Source organism: Jatropha curcas, chromosome 6, assembly GCF_041381405.1.
Source record: "Jatropha curcas cultivar XTBG-Jc1 chromosome 6, XTBG_Jcur_1.0, whole genome shotgun sequence".
In the NCBI taxonomy this organism is placed as follows: Eukaryota; Viridiplantae; Streptophyta; class Magnoliopsida; order Malpighiales; family Euphorbiaceae; genus Jatropha; species Jatropha curcas.
In genome coordinates, this window is record NC_143156.1 from 3074332 (window position 1) to 3090302 (window position 15971).

Below are 15971 nucleotides of genomic sequence, written 5' to 3' on the forward strand. Positions count from 1 at the left end.
ATGGCACCATCAATCTGACTATGACCACCCAAAAAACCATTCCAACTCTATTCAATTCATTTCATTTTCATTTTTTGACAATAAAAACAAAACAAAACAGGAAAGATCCAATATGTGGGTATAAATACAGCGAAGCAAGGATCCAAGAGTCCTATTTCAGTAGGGCTTGGTCTTTGACGCACACTCCTATACAATTAAAGGGCAGAGAGGCAGCCTTTGCCTCTTAAACCTCTGCCCCTTTTCACAAGTTCCTCTTTTTCTCTGTGCTTTTCCATCCACATCCAGTAAGTCGCTGTTTATTTGATCTTTTATGTGATTGTTTATTGTGTGTGTGTGTTTTGTTTCTGGGTTGATGTGTTTTGACTTTTTGCTACTTCATTTTTTGGTTTTACAGTTATTAGAGTGAAGTTTTTGTCTGTGTGGGCGTGATGGGAGAGAGAATCCCACCAGGGAGTTACTTCCAGTATCCTCCCTCTGGAGCCCATCAAGCTTCTCCTCATAGGTCAAGTTCTATTCCTTCAGATCGTGAAAGGTCAGTTTTGAAGCCCCAAATACATGCTCATTCATGAAGTTTTATTTGTTTAATTTTTCTGAATTGTTTGGTTACATATAATGGGTTTAGTCTTAGATGGTTTTTTGGTTTGATTGGTTTTAGGATGTTGATTTACTTTAAATCACGATGTGATCAGTGAGTTTTGATTGGACTTAATTATTTGTTAGCAGCTTCAGATTTTGAGGTTGTTTATATGATCTTTGTTATTTGGATTTATGCTTTTCTATTGTTTAATTTAGATTTCACGTTTGTTTGTTTCTAGAAAGAAAGAAAGTGAAAATGAGGGCTTAGAAGTTTCCATGTCTAACCTCAAGAGAAATGAATGATACTGGATTTTGGGATTCTGGTATATTCTGCAGAGGGACAGGGATCGTAGGACTATTGCAAAAGAGGTTGCTCCAATCTCAAATTAAGGGTTTTTGGTTTTGGGATAGGCAAAAAAAAAAAAAAAAAAGCTCGTAACAACTTCTTTTCATTTGTAATTCGTAGATCAGATGCACAACGTATATTGTGGATTTATTCTCCTTAGTAACTCTCATTTTTCAGGAGGTTGTTCCTTTACTATTCACTTTAACAATGGTGCATTTTACTGATAAAAGGAATAAAAAATCTGAGTTTGAAATTTTTGTCCAAATGAAAATTAAAGCAAAGTGGGAAACTGTTAACTATATTTCTATTAAGAAAGTGAACTTCGAGGGAAGAATTGTTTTTGCCTAATAAGTGATTTGTTGTATTCTTTGGAGACTTACAAGAACTTTCACATCTCCTGTTTGTATATTTTTTAATATTTTATTTGTATGAAAGAACTGATGCATAACTAAAACAGCCTTGTTGCTATCACTGAGTAGATTATATTATAAATGTTACAACATTTCTCATTGCTTCTTCCAAGACCCAAATATTATACTACAGCAAAATACACACAAGTTTATTTCTTCCTTTGAAACCTATGGCCCTATTTTTTCAGCACTTTGTTTTCATAATTTGTGTGTACGATTTGACTAGTATAATCATGCAGATACTTGGCTGAACTGTTGGCAGAGAGGCAAAAGTTGGGACCTTTTCTACAAGTTCTACCGCATTGTAGCAGGCTTCTTAATCAAGGTTATTGAATCATGCAATGAGGTTTATTCAAGGACCAATATTGATGGCATGACAGATTTGTTACCTGCTTTGAATGAATGCTTTTCATAAAGTCATCTTTGTGGTGTGTGTATGATACTTGAGAGCATCATTTACACATTTTTTCTGCAAATTCTATAGAAGTTTGGTTTACATTCATGCAGTGTGTTATATCATATACAAGTTCTCATGTTAGTTGTCTTACTTTTCCATTTATTTATTTCTTTTCTGTTTCTGTTGGAATTACAATTACATATTCCAATAAAACAAAACAGCTGATCTGGCCAGAATCTTTAATAACTTATCTCTGGGCAATATATCATAAATTATTTTATGCCTTATGATGGTTAAACTTTGTTAGGATTATATATTTTGCAATATTTTGCTTGAACTAACTTTTGTCTCTTCTTAACCATTTCATAATTAGTTGCTTTTTTTAATTTAATATCACTGCAGAAATCAGACGAGTATCAGGTTTTAGTCAAGGTTTTGTAGATCATGAAAGACATGAGCATGAGAGTCCATATAGGTCATTAGGTCAACAACCAAATGGCAGACCGATGGATTTGGAAGCATGGCCTGGCATGCAAACAGAGGTAATCCGATGCAGCATATAGTTTGATACCTTCCTTGAAGGCTCTCTATATGGTAGTGTCTAGTATACAACTGCCATGTGATGATCTTGCTATTAGAATGTTCATTCTATTGTTCAAGTGCTGTAGCAGTATCTGCTAGCTCAGTTGGCAATCTGCATCACATTTAGATTACTAAATCTGAACTTGTGAAGTTTGGCATCTGAATTAAATTCTTCCACAAGTTTACTCCTCTGATTAGTTCGGATTTTAACAAATTTAAGAATCAGGTGAACATCTGGTTATCGAACATCCCCTCCATCATCCCCACACCGACCCCCCTCCTTACTAGCTATGTTTTTGCAACCAAACAAAAAAGAAGTAAATTTGATATTGAGCTAAAGCAGTAGTCCAATCCAAATAAAAACAGGTCTGAGCAAAAATTGTTTGCATAATCTTTTAAAAGTTTGGTATTTGAGTAGTCAATTATAATAATACCTATTTGTTAGGCCTCACAAGGTTTGGTTAAAATATATGTGTAATCTAATTATGAACGAATTCAAGCTAAATAAGATATCCTTGGGCTGTGTTGTACTGGTTTCTTTTGTTTCTCAATTCTCATACTCACAGAAGGATAAGTGGGATCAGCTTTTATCCTAATCAGCTTCTATTATTGCTCATAGCTTCTATTGTTCTGCATGGGTAAGTGACAGAAGAAAAGAATATAGATATTTTCAACATAAGATCTTTTTTCAGTATGTTGGTGGACCATAATGATGATCATTCACAGTTTTACATTTATAAAACTGTGTTTTCTTTCTATTGGAAAATCTTCCTGATTGTTTCTTATCATAAATTAACAAACAATTGTCGCCTTTCCACTCCTGAAAATGAAAGTTTGTCTGTAATATAGAACAAAATGTTTGGAATGTTAAGTGGTGTTGCATTTCTTGCATCAGGAAAATGGGCATCTTCAAAGAATGGCCTCACTTCAGGCTGCTTCAATGGGCTGGCCTGGGGTCCCTGGAGTCCCAACTACTCCTGTTGTAAAGAGAGTAGTTAGACTTGATGTGCCTGTTGACAAATACCCCAATGTAAGTCAAGCTGTTCTGTTTGTCTATGAAGTTGAGATTCCTTAACCATGTCTAACTCACAAAATTGGCAGTATAATTTTGTTGGCCGAATATTGGGACCACGTGGAAACTCCTTGAAAAGAGTTGAAGCCATGACAGAATGCAGGGTATATATAAGAGGCAAGGGATCTGTTAAGGATGCTGTAAAGGTATATTTTTTTATGATATATATCTACAATTTTAAAGTAAGAATTTGTTAAAGCTGTCCACTTTAAATTGCTTGTTTAAGTTGTTAGTGAAACAGCTAGAGCACTCTTGATATGATGAGTTTTGTCAATCTAAAACTGCTACTTGCTTGTTCATAGTTCCTATTTAGTTAAGTTGTATCCAAATCAAATGCATAGCTTCATGTCCTTTTTTTTTTAACTAATAAGTAAATAATTACTTGTAGCTTATTTTGTTTATTTTCCTTTAATTCAGTTTTCTAAAGTAAGACATGTTAAATTGTAGGTGTTGCCTCAAATAGATCTTCCCCAACTTTATCTAATGGTGATGTGCATCTCCCTTTACACATTTATATTCAAACTTCCATTCTCTCATTTGTATAATTATGGAAGTTCTGATCAGTATATTAACATGAGCTATGTTTTATTGAAGTTATGTCTTTACAGCATTTCCTTACATGTAGTTAGACATTAATAATGCTCATAGTTGATTAAACAAAATTATGTGACACGTGAAACAAGTTATGGGACATTAATTTGGCCTATCTAGCCCATGTGTGATTTGTATTGTTCTTAATATTGTAGGCAATTGAGAATACTAGTCCTTTTTGCATTCAGTTAGTATTTAGCTAAATATATGGGTAAGTGAAGAGACTAAATTTTGTTCAGTTATATATATAGTTTCATACTTTAAGCCACTTTTCACTGCATATCATCCCGATGATATAGTTTTGAGTGTTTTTCTTTTCCTCCTCCAAAAGGATTTAGTGTTAACAAATTGACCTATATAATATATGTTGTGAGCATGTAGTCAAGATGAGTGCTATGGTCCTCATGCATGGGTGAATTCTGGGAGTATCGGAAAAGGTACATTTAAATGCCATCAAAGAACTAGCTACAAACTAATTGAAAAGCAAACATTGGTTGAAGCTTGTTTCTTTTTCCTTTCAAATAAGCTTGTTATGGGTTCTTGCAACTAAGCAAATTACGCCCCAACTTAACCCTAGCTTTATGTAATCATTGGATTGACTCCTTGTAGACTTTAGTTGATTTGTCCTTCAAACTTTATTTTAGTTTCTTCACTTAAATATTTGATAGACATGGTCATTTAAGTTGCAAGAAATGCTGGATGTGGAAAAAATAAATGGCCATGTGTATGTCTCATGACAATTATGCTGAAAGAATAAAAACGCCAAAAAATGCATCTGCAAGGGATTATCTTTTCCCTCTAAATATTCTTCCTCTTCAAAACTATCTCTGTTTCATTCACCATATCCACCCTGCCATAATTATCACACAAACAAATAATCCATCTCATGAGAATGCACCCTGAGTTATACCATGCATCAAGTTCACTTGGGTTAATCTACCACCTTTATTTTCCAATTCTGTAGAACGATCGGTATGGCCCTATGTATCCTTTATTTTGGCTTTACCCTGCATGAGACTCTTAACAAAATTTATATGAACTGTCTTCTCAATTTGATACTCTACTTCTGCTCTACTGTTGTTTTTTTGATGCCTACTAGTTTGCTCTTGTGAGTTTCCTTGACTACTCAACATGATTCTTTAAGAACCAAGTAACATTCTCCTATGAAATAGCTCCATTCATTCAGATCAAATTGTTGGTTTTGGCTTCATTCTTCTTTGTTTCATCGGTTCTCTGAATTCACAGTAGTTTGGGTTGTCTGGGGTGGTGTAGTTATGATGATGGTCTATTGGTGTAGATCTCAGTTGCTTGTCAGTCACTTCTTTACCAGTGGTGATTGGTTAGGTATTTGCTTGTGGGATTTGATTGACTGGTGCAGGAATGAGATTTATTTGCTTTTCTCGTCTTCCCTCAAGCTTGTAAACCAAGCCAATCAGGTGAAGCAGGATGAGGAAAAAGAAAAGGCATTTTTAGAGTAACGAAAGGGAAAATGGAAAAAGGTTTTTGAACTTCAGTTTGAGCTGAAAAACAGCGATGTGCTGATTGCTGCCTTCTCTTACGAGGGTGAAAAAACCTGTCAAAATTACTCTGATCCACACTGCCTTCTCTTTTGTTTCTTCCCCCTCACCCCCCCCCCCCCCCCCAATGTGACTATTTGCTTAGTTGCTGATTTTCTTTCCCATGAATTGCTTGATGCTAAATCTGGTACAATTCAAAGTGCAATTTGGTTAGGCAATTACTGGGAGTGCCACTCTTATCTGATAGTTTTATTGACAGACTTTACAATATTTGTGGTGGGAATTTCCTGTGAAGTGAAAATTTTAGGGAGGATGGATCGCTTGTAGTCATCAAGGGATGCCTTAACATTAGATGGTAGGCTCAACTGATGATGATAATTGCATGAAGGGATGCCTTAACATTTGAAGTTTATTTGTCTGCTTGGAAGTTGGAAGACTAAATTCTGCGCAGTAAAATTTGAAGGCTCAATTGAATAAACTTCACAGAATTATTTGGCCTTTTTTCCAGTCCTTGTTAACATTTATTTTTAAAATATTAAGATGTTGCCATGATAGCATTGTTCTACCAGCAATTTCAATTCTTGCAGCGTTCATCTGGCTTCTTTTGTATCTATATTTTATCAGTCTCATAATTAACTTTTTGATTTTTTTTTCCACAGGAAGAGAAACTAAAAGATAAGCCTGGTTATGAACACCTTAATGAGCCACTGCATGTGTTGGTGGAGGCCGAATTTCCAGAGGATATAATAAATGCTCGCTTGGATCATGCAGTAACAATACTAGAAAGCCTCTTGAAGCCTGTGGTATGAAGATGAACTAGCTAATAGCATATGCTATTCATTTCTCTTTTTAGCTTCTGCTGCTACTTCCATCCGCATTTTTTATGGTATGAAGATGAACTAATCTGCTCTCTTTTTGAAGGATGAATCATTGGATCACTATAAAAAGCAACAATTAAGAGAATTGGCCATGCTAAATGGTACATTAAGGGAGGAAAGCCCGAGTATGAGTCCGAGCATGAGCCCTAGCATGTCACCATTCAATACCACAGGAATGAAGCGCGCAAAGACAGGTAGATAAGATTATATTATGCCGATGGATGATTGGTTAAATGCTGGAGGATTGCAGCTGATTGATAGAAGTCCCTGAACTTCTTACTGCCATTCTATATCTCACAAACCTTGGGAGGACCCCTGGGAGCTGGAAAGGCTAATTGGAATTCTGAAATTGTCGGGGCTTAGTTGCTTGTGGTCTCGGTTGGGTTATTTGCTTCACTAGATTTACTCTGCATGGTTTTACAATTATCTGCAATATTTATTCTTTTGTGCACTATTCCTTTGAACATGAAATTAGTTAGTTATTTCATTGGTTAAATAACTCAACTCATGTTATGTAATTTATTAATCTTTTCCCTGCTTGTGTCTTGTAACACCTATAAATTGCATTGGAATATTTGCTTTGATAAAAATATCAGGAGATAAATGCATTTTAAGCTTTGGATAGTTGTGTTATTGCTATTATTTATTTGTAAACATTTTTTAATTAGAAATACTTAATTATTGTTAAAAAAACAAGAAGAAAAATCAATTGATTTCTAAAAAAAAAAGAAAAGAAAAATGGAGATTACCCAACTAACTATTTAAAAATGCTGATTATAATTCAAATGGTGGTTTTCACTAATAATTCTAACAGTACAAACAAATTAATTAATATGTATTAGATTACAATGATTGCGGTCTGGCTGCTAACGGCTTTGAGCATATCTGTAAAGCTGCCTGAACTTTGCCAAACGACAAAGTGTAACAATCAATCCAGGCAATTGCAATTCCCTAAACTACCCTTAAAAGTTAAAACAGTCATAGTCCTAACTACCCTTCACCATCTTCATTCTATCCGTTGGCTGCGATTTCCTTTTTCTTTTTTTAATATAATACTTAATTTTCAACAAAGTAAAATTTATATACAACCTAATTGGCAAGACCCGCTCTCTTGGACCGGACCAGCGTTAGGATCTAGATAAATTTAGAGCCCGCCAAGTCCCATAGTGCCGGACCCACCAAGATTGTTACCAAAAGGGGAAGGGGTAAAAAGAAATTTAGATAACAAAATGTTAGAAATATGTAAGGCACAATGCTTCTATTGTCATGCTACGAGCTAGTAATATTCAGAGAATATACTTCATATATCAATGAATAAAAAGCCCACTAAATAAGCAAAAGTTGTAGAACACAAATTGTCAGAGAAAATATGATTTGAAATAGAGAAGTTGACAAAATCATGAACCTGACACCCCAAAATCCATTATCCTGTGTTTATCGTTTCTACTTAATACAGAGAATATGCTATTCAAAAAGCCTCAGCCAATAACTCTTGATTCTTACAACCTTTTCAATGTCTATCATGATGATGAATTAATTTTTACAAACTGAAAAAATGAGACCCTTCATACAACTTGCACAAAATAGTAACCTTCTCTTCTCTAAATACTCGAAAGAATTCATATTCAAAGTTCTAATTTGGACAACTGATTACAAATATTACAATGTAATCGAAGAACATATAATCTCAATATAGGGAATCTCCGCATCCCAATCATCGCCCTTGAAGGTAGAATTTTCCCACATGACAAATTCCATTTAAGCCTGCAAATCTTAGACAGAAATGGAGCAGTGTCAGTAGCCAACAAGGTGAAAAGAACATCAATAAGTATTTACTAGTTATATACTATAATAGAAGTCCAATATAAAATGGAACAACAAACATATTTTAACTGTATGATAACAAGGTGATTAGCAAAAGCATTTCAACTGTATGTCATCCTTGATAACATTGACGACAAATTCTTATTTGCCTCCTTATTTTCTCTACTGCAAGGGCCTTAGGAATGAACTAAAATGATAGACATTAACACAAAGTATTCAAAAACTGACAAGCTAAGATTTCGGGACCCATCACTAGCTGAACATACACAATATTTTGCAGAAGTCCTTTTTCATTTTTTCTCTTGAGAGGGTGCGATGTGTCATTATAGAAAATTTCATATCAAATAAGAAGACTTACAAAGTAACATGGAAAAGTCCAGAAAACTTTACAAAGTAACGAGGAAAGTTCCATATCAAACAACAAAACTCCACACCTTAACCAAATTAATTAAGACAATAATAAAAACTGACCAACTGAAAATCCAAAAGCATGAAATTGACAAATTCACCTTAGCTACAATGAACTCAAGCTTCAATGGTTAAGCATCAGTCCCGAAGGCCAAGTTCAACCTCAAGCTCATCATCCTCTTCAAACAACTTCAAAAGACGGGCATACTGCTCTTCTCTTTTCTTCTTTTGCCAAAATTTAAAGAGGAAAAATGAAAATAACGCTACTGCCAAAACTGCAAGACATATGATGACAATCTCACGCCCAGTATTGCTACTAGAAGACGAGTAGGCATCAGCCTTTTTGTCATTTTTCAAACTAGGTGGATCACCAGCAATGCCTGAAAAGATAAAATGGATCCATATGAGTTATCAGATATACCTTGAAGAGAGAGAGAGAGAGAGAGAGACAGAGATCTGAAATAGCTCAAATTAGAGATACCTAAGAACTTAACACTAGAGAGTACTTAACGTTACCAGCCAATTAAGCAGTGTGCCATAAAAATAATACCACAAAAAAATGCAGTTACCAGTTACCAGCAGAGCCAAGACCCAGCAGGAAATCAACAAAAAGTCATTTAATTGTTAATACTGAGCCAGTAAGACCTTCCTACAGCTTATACAACAAAACCATAGATTTATCATAATAATACAGAATTCCAACCAGTACTTAGAATCAAAAAAACATCTGATGAAGCATTTCTATGATTCTCCTAAAAAAGCCCACCTGATTCTCTTCACTAATATCTCGTATAATCTCCAGATGGGGAAAGCTATTTCAGAATCCTAAATGCAATTATGTCAGTCCTATAACCGCACAAAGATCAATTTTTATATTCATGATATTGGGTAGTTATGGTTCCTCCAATTCATGAAGAAAAAAGTAAACTTTTTCATCGTCTGAATTTAAACTAATGAATCACAGAGTACCCACTGCTCAGAATGCTATTGAACAATGATAAACCATACCATTAATCAGAACAGCATTAAAGAATTTTCTAATATAGAAAAAAGAAATTTAAACTCTCCAAAGGGTATGATAAATTAATCAAATTACAGATTTAGATTAAAGAATTATGCAAAAAAGTAAGGAATCATGAATATGATTATACAATTAAACGCGAAAATTATATGAAAAAAGGAGATCCAGAAGACAAACCTGAAATGAATAGCAGAGAAATTGAAAGGAAATACAATAATAGCGACCCCAAACGCAACGATCTGCTTCTTGATATTCCACTCATCCCTATTTCTTTCTCTTAGGATCTTTTCTGCCTCAAAATTTCTCCCACGATGGAGAGATCGCTGTCTTTTGCAACTTTAAGCTACCATTTTCAAAAATGATATTATATACGCGTTTTTGTGCGTTGCCCCCAATGTTGTTCTTATTTTCAATTTGGAGGCTTACTTTTATTTCACTTCATTTTTTTTTTTCCTTCAAAGTAGTTTTTACTTTATTGTTTTATAATTACTTTCATTCAAATTTTTTGATTATATAATTTCAAAAATTAAGGTTATTTTATAATCTGATAAGTATAAGCTTAAATATAATCAAAATCGTCAAAAAGAAAATATCTTATGAATTTATATTTTTTAAATAATTCATGTATTGTGTATTTTCTATTTAAGTAGTTTATAAGCTTAAGTACACAAACGCCAAAATCTAAAATAACAATTACATTTTACAATTTGCTGGTAGAGGTAACAAAACCGACCTTAGCTCAGTTGGTAGAGCGGAGGACTGTAGTAGGGTCTATCCAACAGCATATCCTTAGGTCGCTGGTTCGAATCCGGCAGGTCGGAATTTTAATTTTATTTATTTTAATAATTCTTTCACTATTAATGTTTTATCAAGGTATTAAATATTACCGGAGGATGAAGTAAAAAATGTTGTAACTGAAGCCATACGTCTTGATTATTGACACCTAACAATCTATCAAATAGTATTAACTACTCTGTATACGCATTTTGTATTAAGCTTTTAAAGGAGAATCTATTTGAAATTTGATAATATAACCTTTAGAATTTATTATTCCTGGTGCATTAAACCATGAGACCTGCTGCTGCTGCTGTTGCTACGATAATTACCCGATACGAACAGCACCAACCCAACTGAAGCGAGAATCAAACCCTCACGTAATCCAGCAAAAGGAAGAATTAATAGGAGACAAGAATCTAATCAATGGAAGCAGAACAGGAGGAAAGAATCTGAATTGGAGCATCCACCAGGTTGCCCATATCGTGGATCTAACATACCAAACAATAGATGTCCATATAAATGTACATTAATATCACCATGTTTTGATTTAGATCCTCCAGTCATTCAACGATTCTAAACTCTAGATAGAGAAGAGCATACAAGAAGAGGGTATCAGTATGTCTTTTCAAGAACGCAGATGCTCATCTGCGTAGAGTTTCTTTCACATATATGCTCAATAGAATTTAACTTGACATAGGCTCAAATTTAATTTAAGCTCTAAGTTTAAAATAAATATTGCTTGAAAAAAATCAATAAGCCAGGCAAGCTTAATTTGAGCTGAGCTTTTTAAAACTTTTCTCAAACTGAGCTCAAACAGCTTGCAAATCGGCAGCTACACCCTTAGAGAATACTATTTTTGAATTTTAAAATATTAAAAACGTCAATCTTTATCAGACTTTGCAATTCAGATGACACCAAACACTGCTAATAACATAATCACTGGTATAATATGTAATCCAAAATGTGCAATTCAGAAGCAAGAATGCAAAACAAAGTTGCACTATGTAATCAAATGTAACTAAAATCACAAAAAGCTAGACTTTAATTTGTCTGAAACGAGAGATACAAACTCACTAACAAGGAAAACAAAATTAAGACGCAGAGAAAAACTTAAATTAAAAGATTAAATAGTTGTTTCACTTAAAGCACTTGGCATCCAAAAGAGGCTCTCCCTCAAAAGGCTCAAAATCTTCAATCATCTGGTTGACGCGCTCCTTTTGCTCTTCATCTGAGATGTCAACCTTCTTCCAGTCATATAGCTCCATGTCATAGCACTCATCAATAACAAATTGAGGAATTTCTGATCCCCGGAAAAGCCACAGCCCCTTAACCTTGTATGGAGGGTTTGCGCCAATTACTAGCATCTTCCCAAATGCATACTTGCGAGCCAAATCCATCCTCTGAAGGAATCCACCGACCTTGTTCAAAGTGACAAATGACACTGTATTCTCATCATTGTACTTGTACTCACAGAACCACAGTGAGTATCCTTCGGGATCATACATGTCCCAGAAGCCTACAAGATGGCAACCCAAGAATAATTGTATGTATAATTATAGAGACAACCTAACCCTAATTCAAAAGATGATGCAAACTGTTATTGTAGTTTAAAGACTACAAAGTCTACAAGAGTCTGGCACCACCGAGGAAATAGATTTCAAAAATGAATTTCTATCGATCTGTATCAAGGTTCCCTTCAATTTCACCAAAAAAAAAGGTTGAAAGAAGTTAGGAAATACCTTTAATTGCAACCTCACGGAAGTTGGTCTTGGTGTTCGAGTAGAGCCTCTTCCACTCATCCAGTATCATCTTACTTGGAGGCAGTAAATCAAGAGGATTCTTTGGTTTGGGTTTTGGTGCCTCTTCCTCTTCCTCAGCAGCAGGTGTAGGCTTCGGTGGCTCCTTTTCCTTTTTGGCTTCTTTCTTCGGTTCATCCTTGGCCTTTGATTTAGCAGATTCTTTTGGCTGGGCAGGCTTCTTAGATGCAACAGGAGGAAGTGATTCAGTTTGCTTCACTTCACCCAATATCTTTTTGAAATTTGGTTGATTAACCAAGGTCCAAAAGTATCTCTCAACATGTGGGAACTCTGAGGTAAAGCTCTTAGTCAGGAGGCGAGTGAATCCACTATAGAGATTCATTGTCATGATAATGTCAGCCAATGTCACAGAATGCCCAACCAAGTAGGTGTTAGAGGCAAGATGAGTGTTTAGAGCATTGAGAGCTCTCTTCAGTGTAGAAATTACATGCTCCTCAGCCTTCATACAGAAAGACCCATAAATGAGATGCCCATTGCATGATGATCAAAACACAGAACTTAAATATAAGAGTGATTAGAACAGAATTAAGAACTACTGGAGTAATGCAAGAATAACTAAATGAGTAATGGTTATAAAAAAAAAAACACTTCCCACCCATCTATATTCCCATATAACAAAAAAATTCAAATGTCACACTGAAATGAAAATATTCTTCATTCAAACTATAAAATGCATATATGTTTCCATGCATCTAAATTCTAAACATGTGGTTTTTGTCCTGATGATTTAATGCAATCCCAAGACATTATGTATGATAATTAGAATTGACCATAAGAAGTAACTAAACAAATGCCATATAGATTTGATAATTTATATAATCCAGAAATAGATTTTGTTAAACTGAAAAGCAGATAGCATTGATGATATGTATACATAGATAAAACTGAAAAAATAGAGGGATACTCAGAACACAAGATAAGTACTTATGACTAAATGAATAGAGGCCACTTACAGGAGGAAGATATGGGCTTCTTCCAAATCTAGGTACTAACCAACCCAGAATATTGGCATCAATCTCTAGCGATGCAAAATCAATCCATTGCTCAATTAGTGCCTAAACATCCAAGCATAAAAATAAGTGAATAAAGATGATACATGTACATAATACAGATAATTTATTACTCTTATTTTGGGGAAAAAAATATAACTGATAAAAGATATATTTATACCAATTGCTAGTAACAGGAGGAACAAATCTTACATATTCATATGTGGATGAACCAAGTAGAGGATTATTAGCCTTCAAACGGGTAACTACAGCAACAAACAAAAGACTCAACAGGTGAATAAAATCGCAAAGAAAGGAAGTAAAGAAAATGAAATCAGTAACTAAACTATTTGCATACCATAACGGGCAATAGCATTGCTCTCAAATAAAGGACCATCAGGTGTCTCCAGAACAGGAATCTAAAAGAATTAAATAAAACCAAATCATATTTAAAAATCGGCAGACCAAAAACACAGATTTTTTATTATAGAATTATACCTTGCCAATGGGGTTCATCTTGAGGAATTCAGGAGTCTTGTTAGAGACACCCATCTCAAAATTCTCCACTAATTTAACATTAACACCAGAATACTCAGCAGCAATCAGTGTCTTGAAAGCATTTTTGTTTGTCTTTCCTGAATGCAATACCTACAAAATAGCAGATTTGAAATTAAGATAAAAGTAGACCCAACATATCAATAGATTCTATAAAGCAAAAACCCACAAACATAAAAATCAGAAAACCAAAAGAGTTTTCAGTTAACGGATGCTTATAGAGTTCCATAAACAATTGAATGGAACAGAATATGACAATCAAACTCACCAAGGCCATGGCTTAACGGAAAAACGAATAGCTCCAATTTCAGATCTGAAATAAAAAAAACAGCAATTAAATTCAAAATTTTTACTTCAACTGAAAAAAAAAAATGAATTGGTTACTGCTCTTGCTTTGATCACATGAATATGCATACAAAAAATGAAAACTAAAAAGAAAAAACACATATTAAGAGACAACTTACTTTAGAGTAGGAGCGTTCTTCCGCAAGCGCAAGAGACAACACTGTGAGAGAGGCGAGGAAGCGTTTGAGGAAGAGAAAGATGAAGTAAAGTGAACTAGGGTTTTGTAGAGTAACCGAGGGCAAAACGGGTATTGAAAAATATTCCTTGGATCAAAATAGTACCTAGGGTTTCAATTCGGATCAGCCCGATACATAGAATTAATTTTGTGGACCGGAATAAGGTCCGAGTTTTCTTTTGAAAAAAATTGCAGTTTTGTTTTTTAAATAAAAATATTAACATTTTGGTTTTTTTTTTTTAAATTGGGTTTAATTGCTCTATTGGTCCTTGATAAAAATAAAATGGAAAGCAAATGAAATCAAAAGTTAACTAGTTAACTTAAATTTCAGGCACTAAATAATTTATGTATTGTTTCTAAATTATAAAATTATTATAAAATAGTAATGATTATTATATTCAATATAAATTTTTTAAATTAAAATTATTAACATATTTTTGTTAGCCGTTTGGTTACTGAAATTGAACTTTTTTTTACAAAAAATTAATTTTCTATTTAGTTACTGAAATTTAGCTTCCCTATAAAAAATTATTTTTCTATAAAAAATTAGAATTTCATAAAAATAGTTATAAAAAATTTAAAATTCTCAAATTTGGATGATAATAAAAATTTCCTACGAATGTACCACAGTTGTGAAAATTAAATATTATTATATAATTTAAGTATTTGTTTAAAATGGAATCCATTTTACTGGAAAAAAAAATAAATGGAGGAAGTGATCTTTATATAAAAAAAAAATTAAAGTAAATTTATAATGAACTATTATCGTAATTTTCCTTTTAATCGCCAAGCTCAAATGTCTCTGCTAATTTTCCGATACCAAGAATCGCCAAATATGTTAATTGGATTATCGCGTTTATTGCCATTTCTAATGCAGAAATAGCTTCAATCTTGCCGTTGAAGGAAGGGTTGATTGAAGAAAGACAAAGAGAAGCATAATATGTTGAGTCACATTTTTTTTTTGAGTTCAGGATTGATTGGAGCAGCTTGACTTTCTCTTAGCACTCTTATCATTAAAGGATGTCCAAATGTTAGACCTTGATTTTGAGGGGTGACCTGAGCAAGATAAAACGAGACGATATGTGAGTTTTCTGTCAATTCAATTACTAATGTAAACTGAATATGGTGAGTTCAGCGGTTAACTGTTTCAATAGCTTTCATAAAACGTTAAAAGTTATACGTTACATAGGTTATTTTTTATAAAATGTTACATTTACTTTTAAAAGCTAGTTTAAACGTTATAGTTCCGAAATAACGTTTAGTTAAAATGCTAAAAACTGTTTAAAAAGTAGTTTAAATACAATTTTAGAAAATGGTTTATAGAATTTATACAAGAATTCACTACCTATGAAGAAACAAAAGTTGCCCCTGCTTTAATAGTTGCTGCAGTCGAGAGAATCAGACACATCAAGCACAACTTGATCTTATATAGATCTATGATTGTACTTGATGATGATTAGTTTTCTCATGCTGTCCAATACAATAAAATTCAATTATTATTATTATTATTATTATTATATGTTTCCATAGCAATTCTAATTTAAAATTTTCTTAAAATAGACAATAAAAAATTAAAAATATTAAAAATAGCAATGGTTCATTTTATTACCATTAACAATCCACACAGATGGTTTTAATTGAATCACACATTAATACTTGTTATTTATAAGGAAGGCAAAAAAAAAGGCATC

At 33.6% G+C, this 15971-nt stretch overlaps 2 protein-coding genes, 1 long non-coding RNA gene and 1 other non-coding gene across 6 annotated transcripts; 2 read left to right on the forward strand and 2 right to left on the reverse strand.

Annotated features, from left to right (window-relative positions):
* LOC105629680 (RNA-binding KH domain-containing protein) lies at positions 1-6808 on the forward strand. Of its 2 annotated transcripts, XM_012211307.4 has the most exons (9): positions 1-284; positions 395-532; positions 1572-1657; positions 2132-2271; positions 3207-3341; positions 3413-3529; positions 3831-3869; positions 6151-6294; positions 6413-6808. In XM_012211307.4, the coding sequence occupies exons 2-9, from the start codon at positions 429-431 to the stop codon at positions 6569-6571; spliced, it is 924 nt and encodes a 307-aa protein (XP_012066697.1). In that variant the 5' UTR covers positions 1-284; positions 395-428; the 3' UTR covers positions 6572-6808. The 2 variants fall into 2 exon arrangements, with proteins under 2 accessions (XP_012066697.1, XP_012066698.1); XM_012211308.4 differs by lacking the exon at positions 3831-3869.
* Positions 6809-7757: 949 nt separating this feature from the next.
* On the reverse strand, positions 7758-10016 carry LOC105629681 (uncharacterized). 2 transcript variants are annotated; one of them, XR_001046635.4, is made up of 3 exons: positions 9800-10016; positions 8703-8981; positions 7758-8141 (listed from the first exon to the last, which is right to left on the reverse strand). It is a non-coding gene; the product is annotated as an uncharacterized LOC105629681 (long non-coding RNA). The 2 variants fall into 2 exon arrangements; XR_005178768.2 differs by having other exon boundaries at positions 7944-8133.
* A 334-nt stretch (positions 10017-10350) lies between these two features.
* TRNAY-GUA (transfer RNA tyrosine (anticodon GUA)) lies at positions 10351-10443 on the forward strand. Its single transcript has 2 exons — positions 10351-10387; positions 10408-10443. It is a non-coding gene; the product is annotated as a tRNA-Tyr (tRNA).
* Positions 10444-11321: 878 nt separating this feature from the next.
* On the reverse strand, positions 11322-14351 carry LOC105629682 (Translation elongation factor EF1B, gamma chain). The gene is made up of 8 exons (XM_012211309.4): positions 14225-14351; positions 14029-14073; positions 13704-13853; positions 13564-13624; positions 13419-13471; positions 13170-13271; positions 12139-12655; positions 11322-11915 (listed from the first exon to the last, which is right to left on the reverse strand). The coding sequence occupies exons 2-8, from the start codon at positions 14035-14037 to the stop codon at positions 11536-11538; spliced, it is 1272 nt and encodes a 423-aa protein (XP_012066699.1). The 5' UTR covers positions 14038-14073; positions 14225-14351; the 3' UTR covers positions 11322-11535.
* Between the last annotated feature and the right edge of the window lie 1620 nt (positions 14352-15971).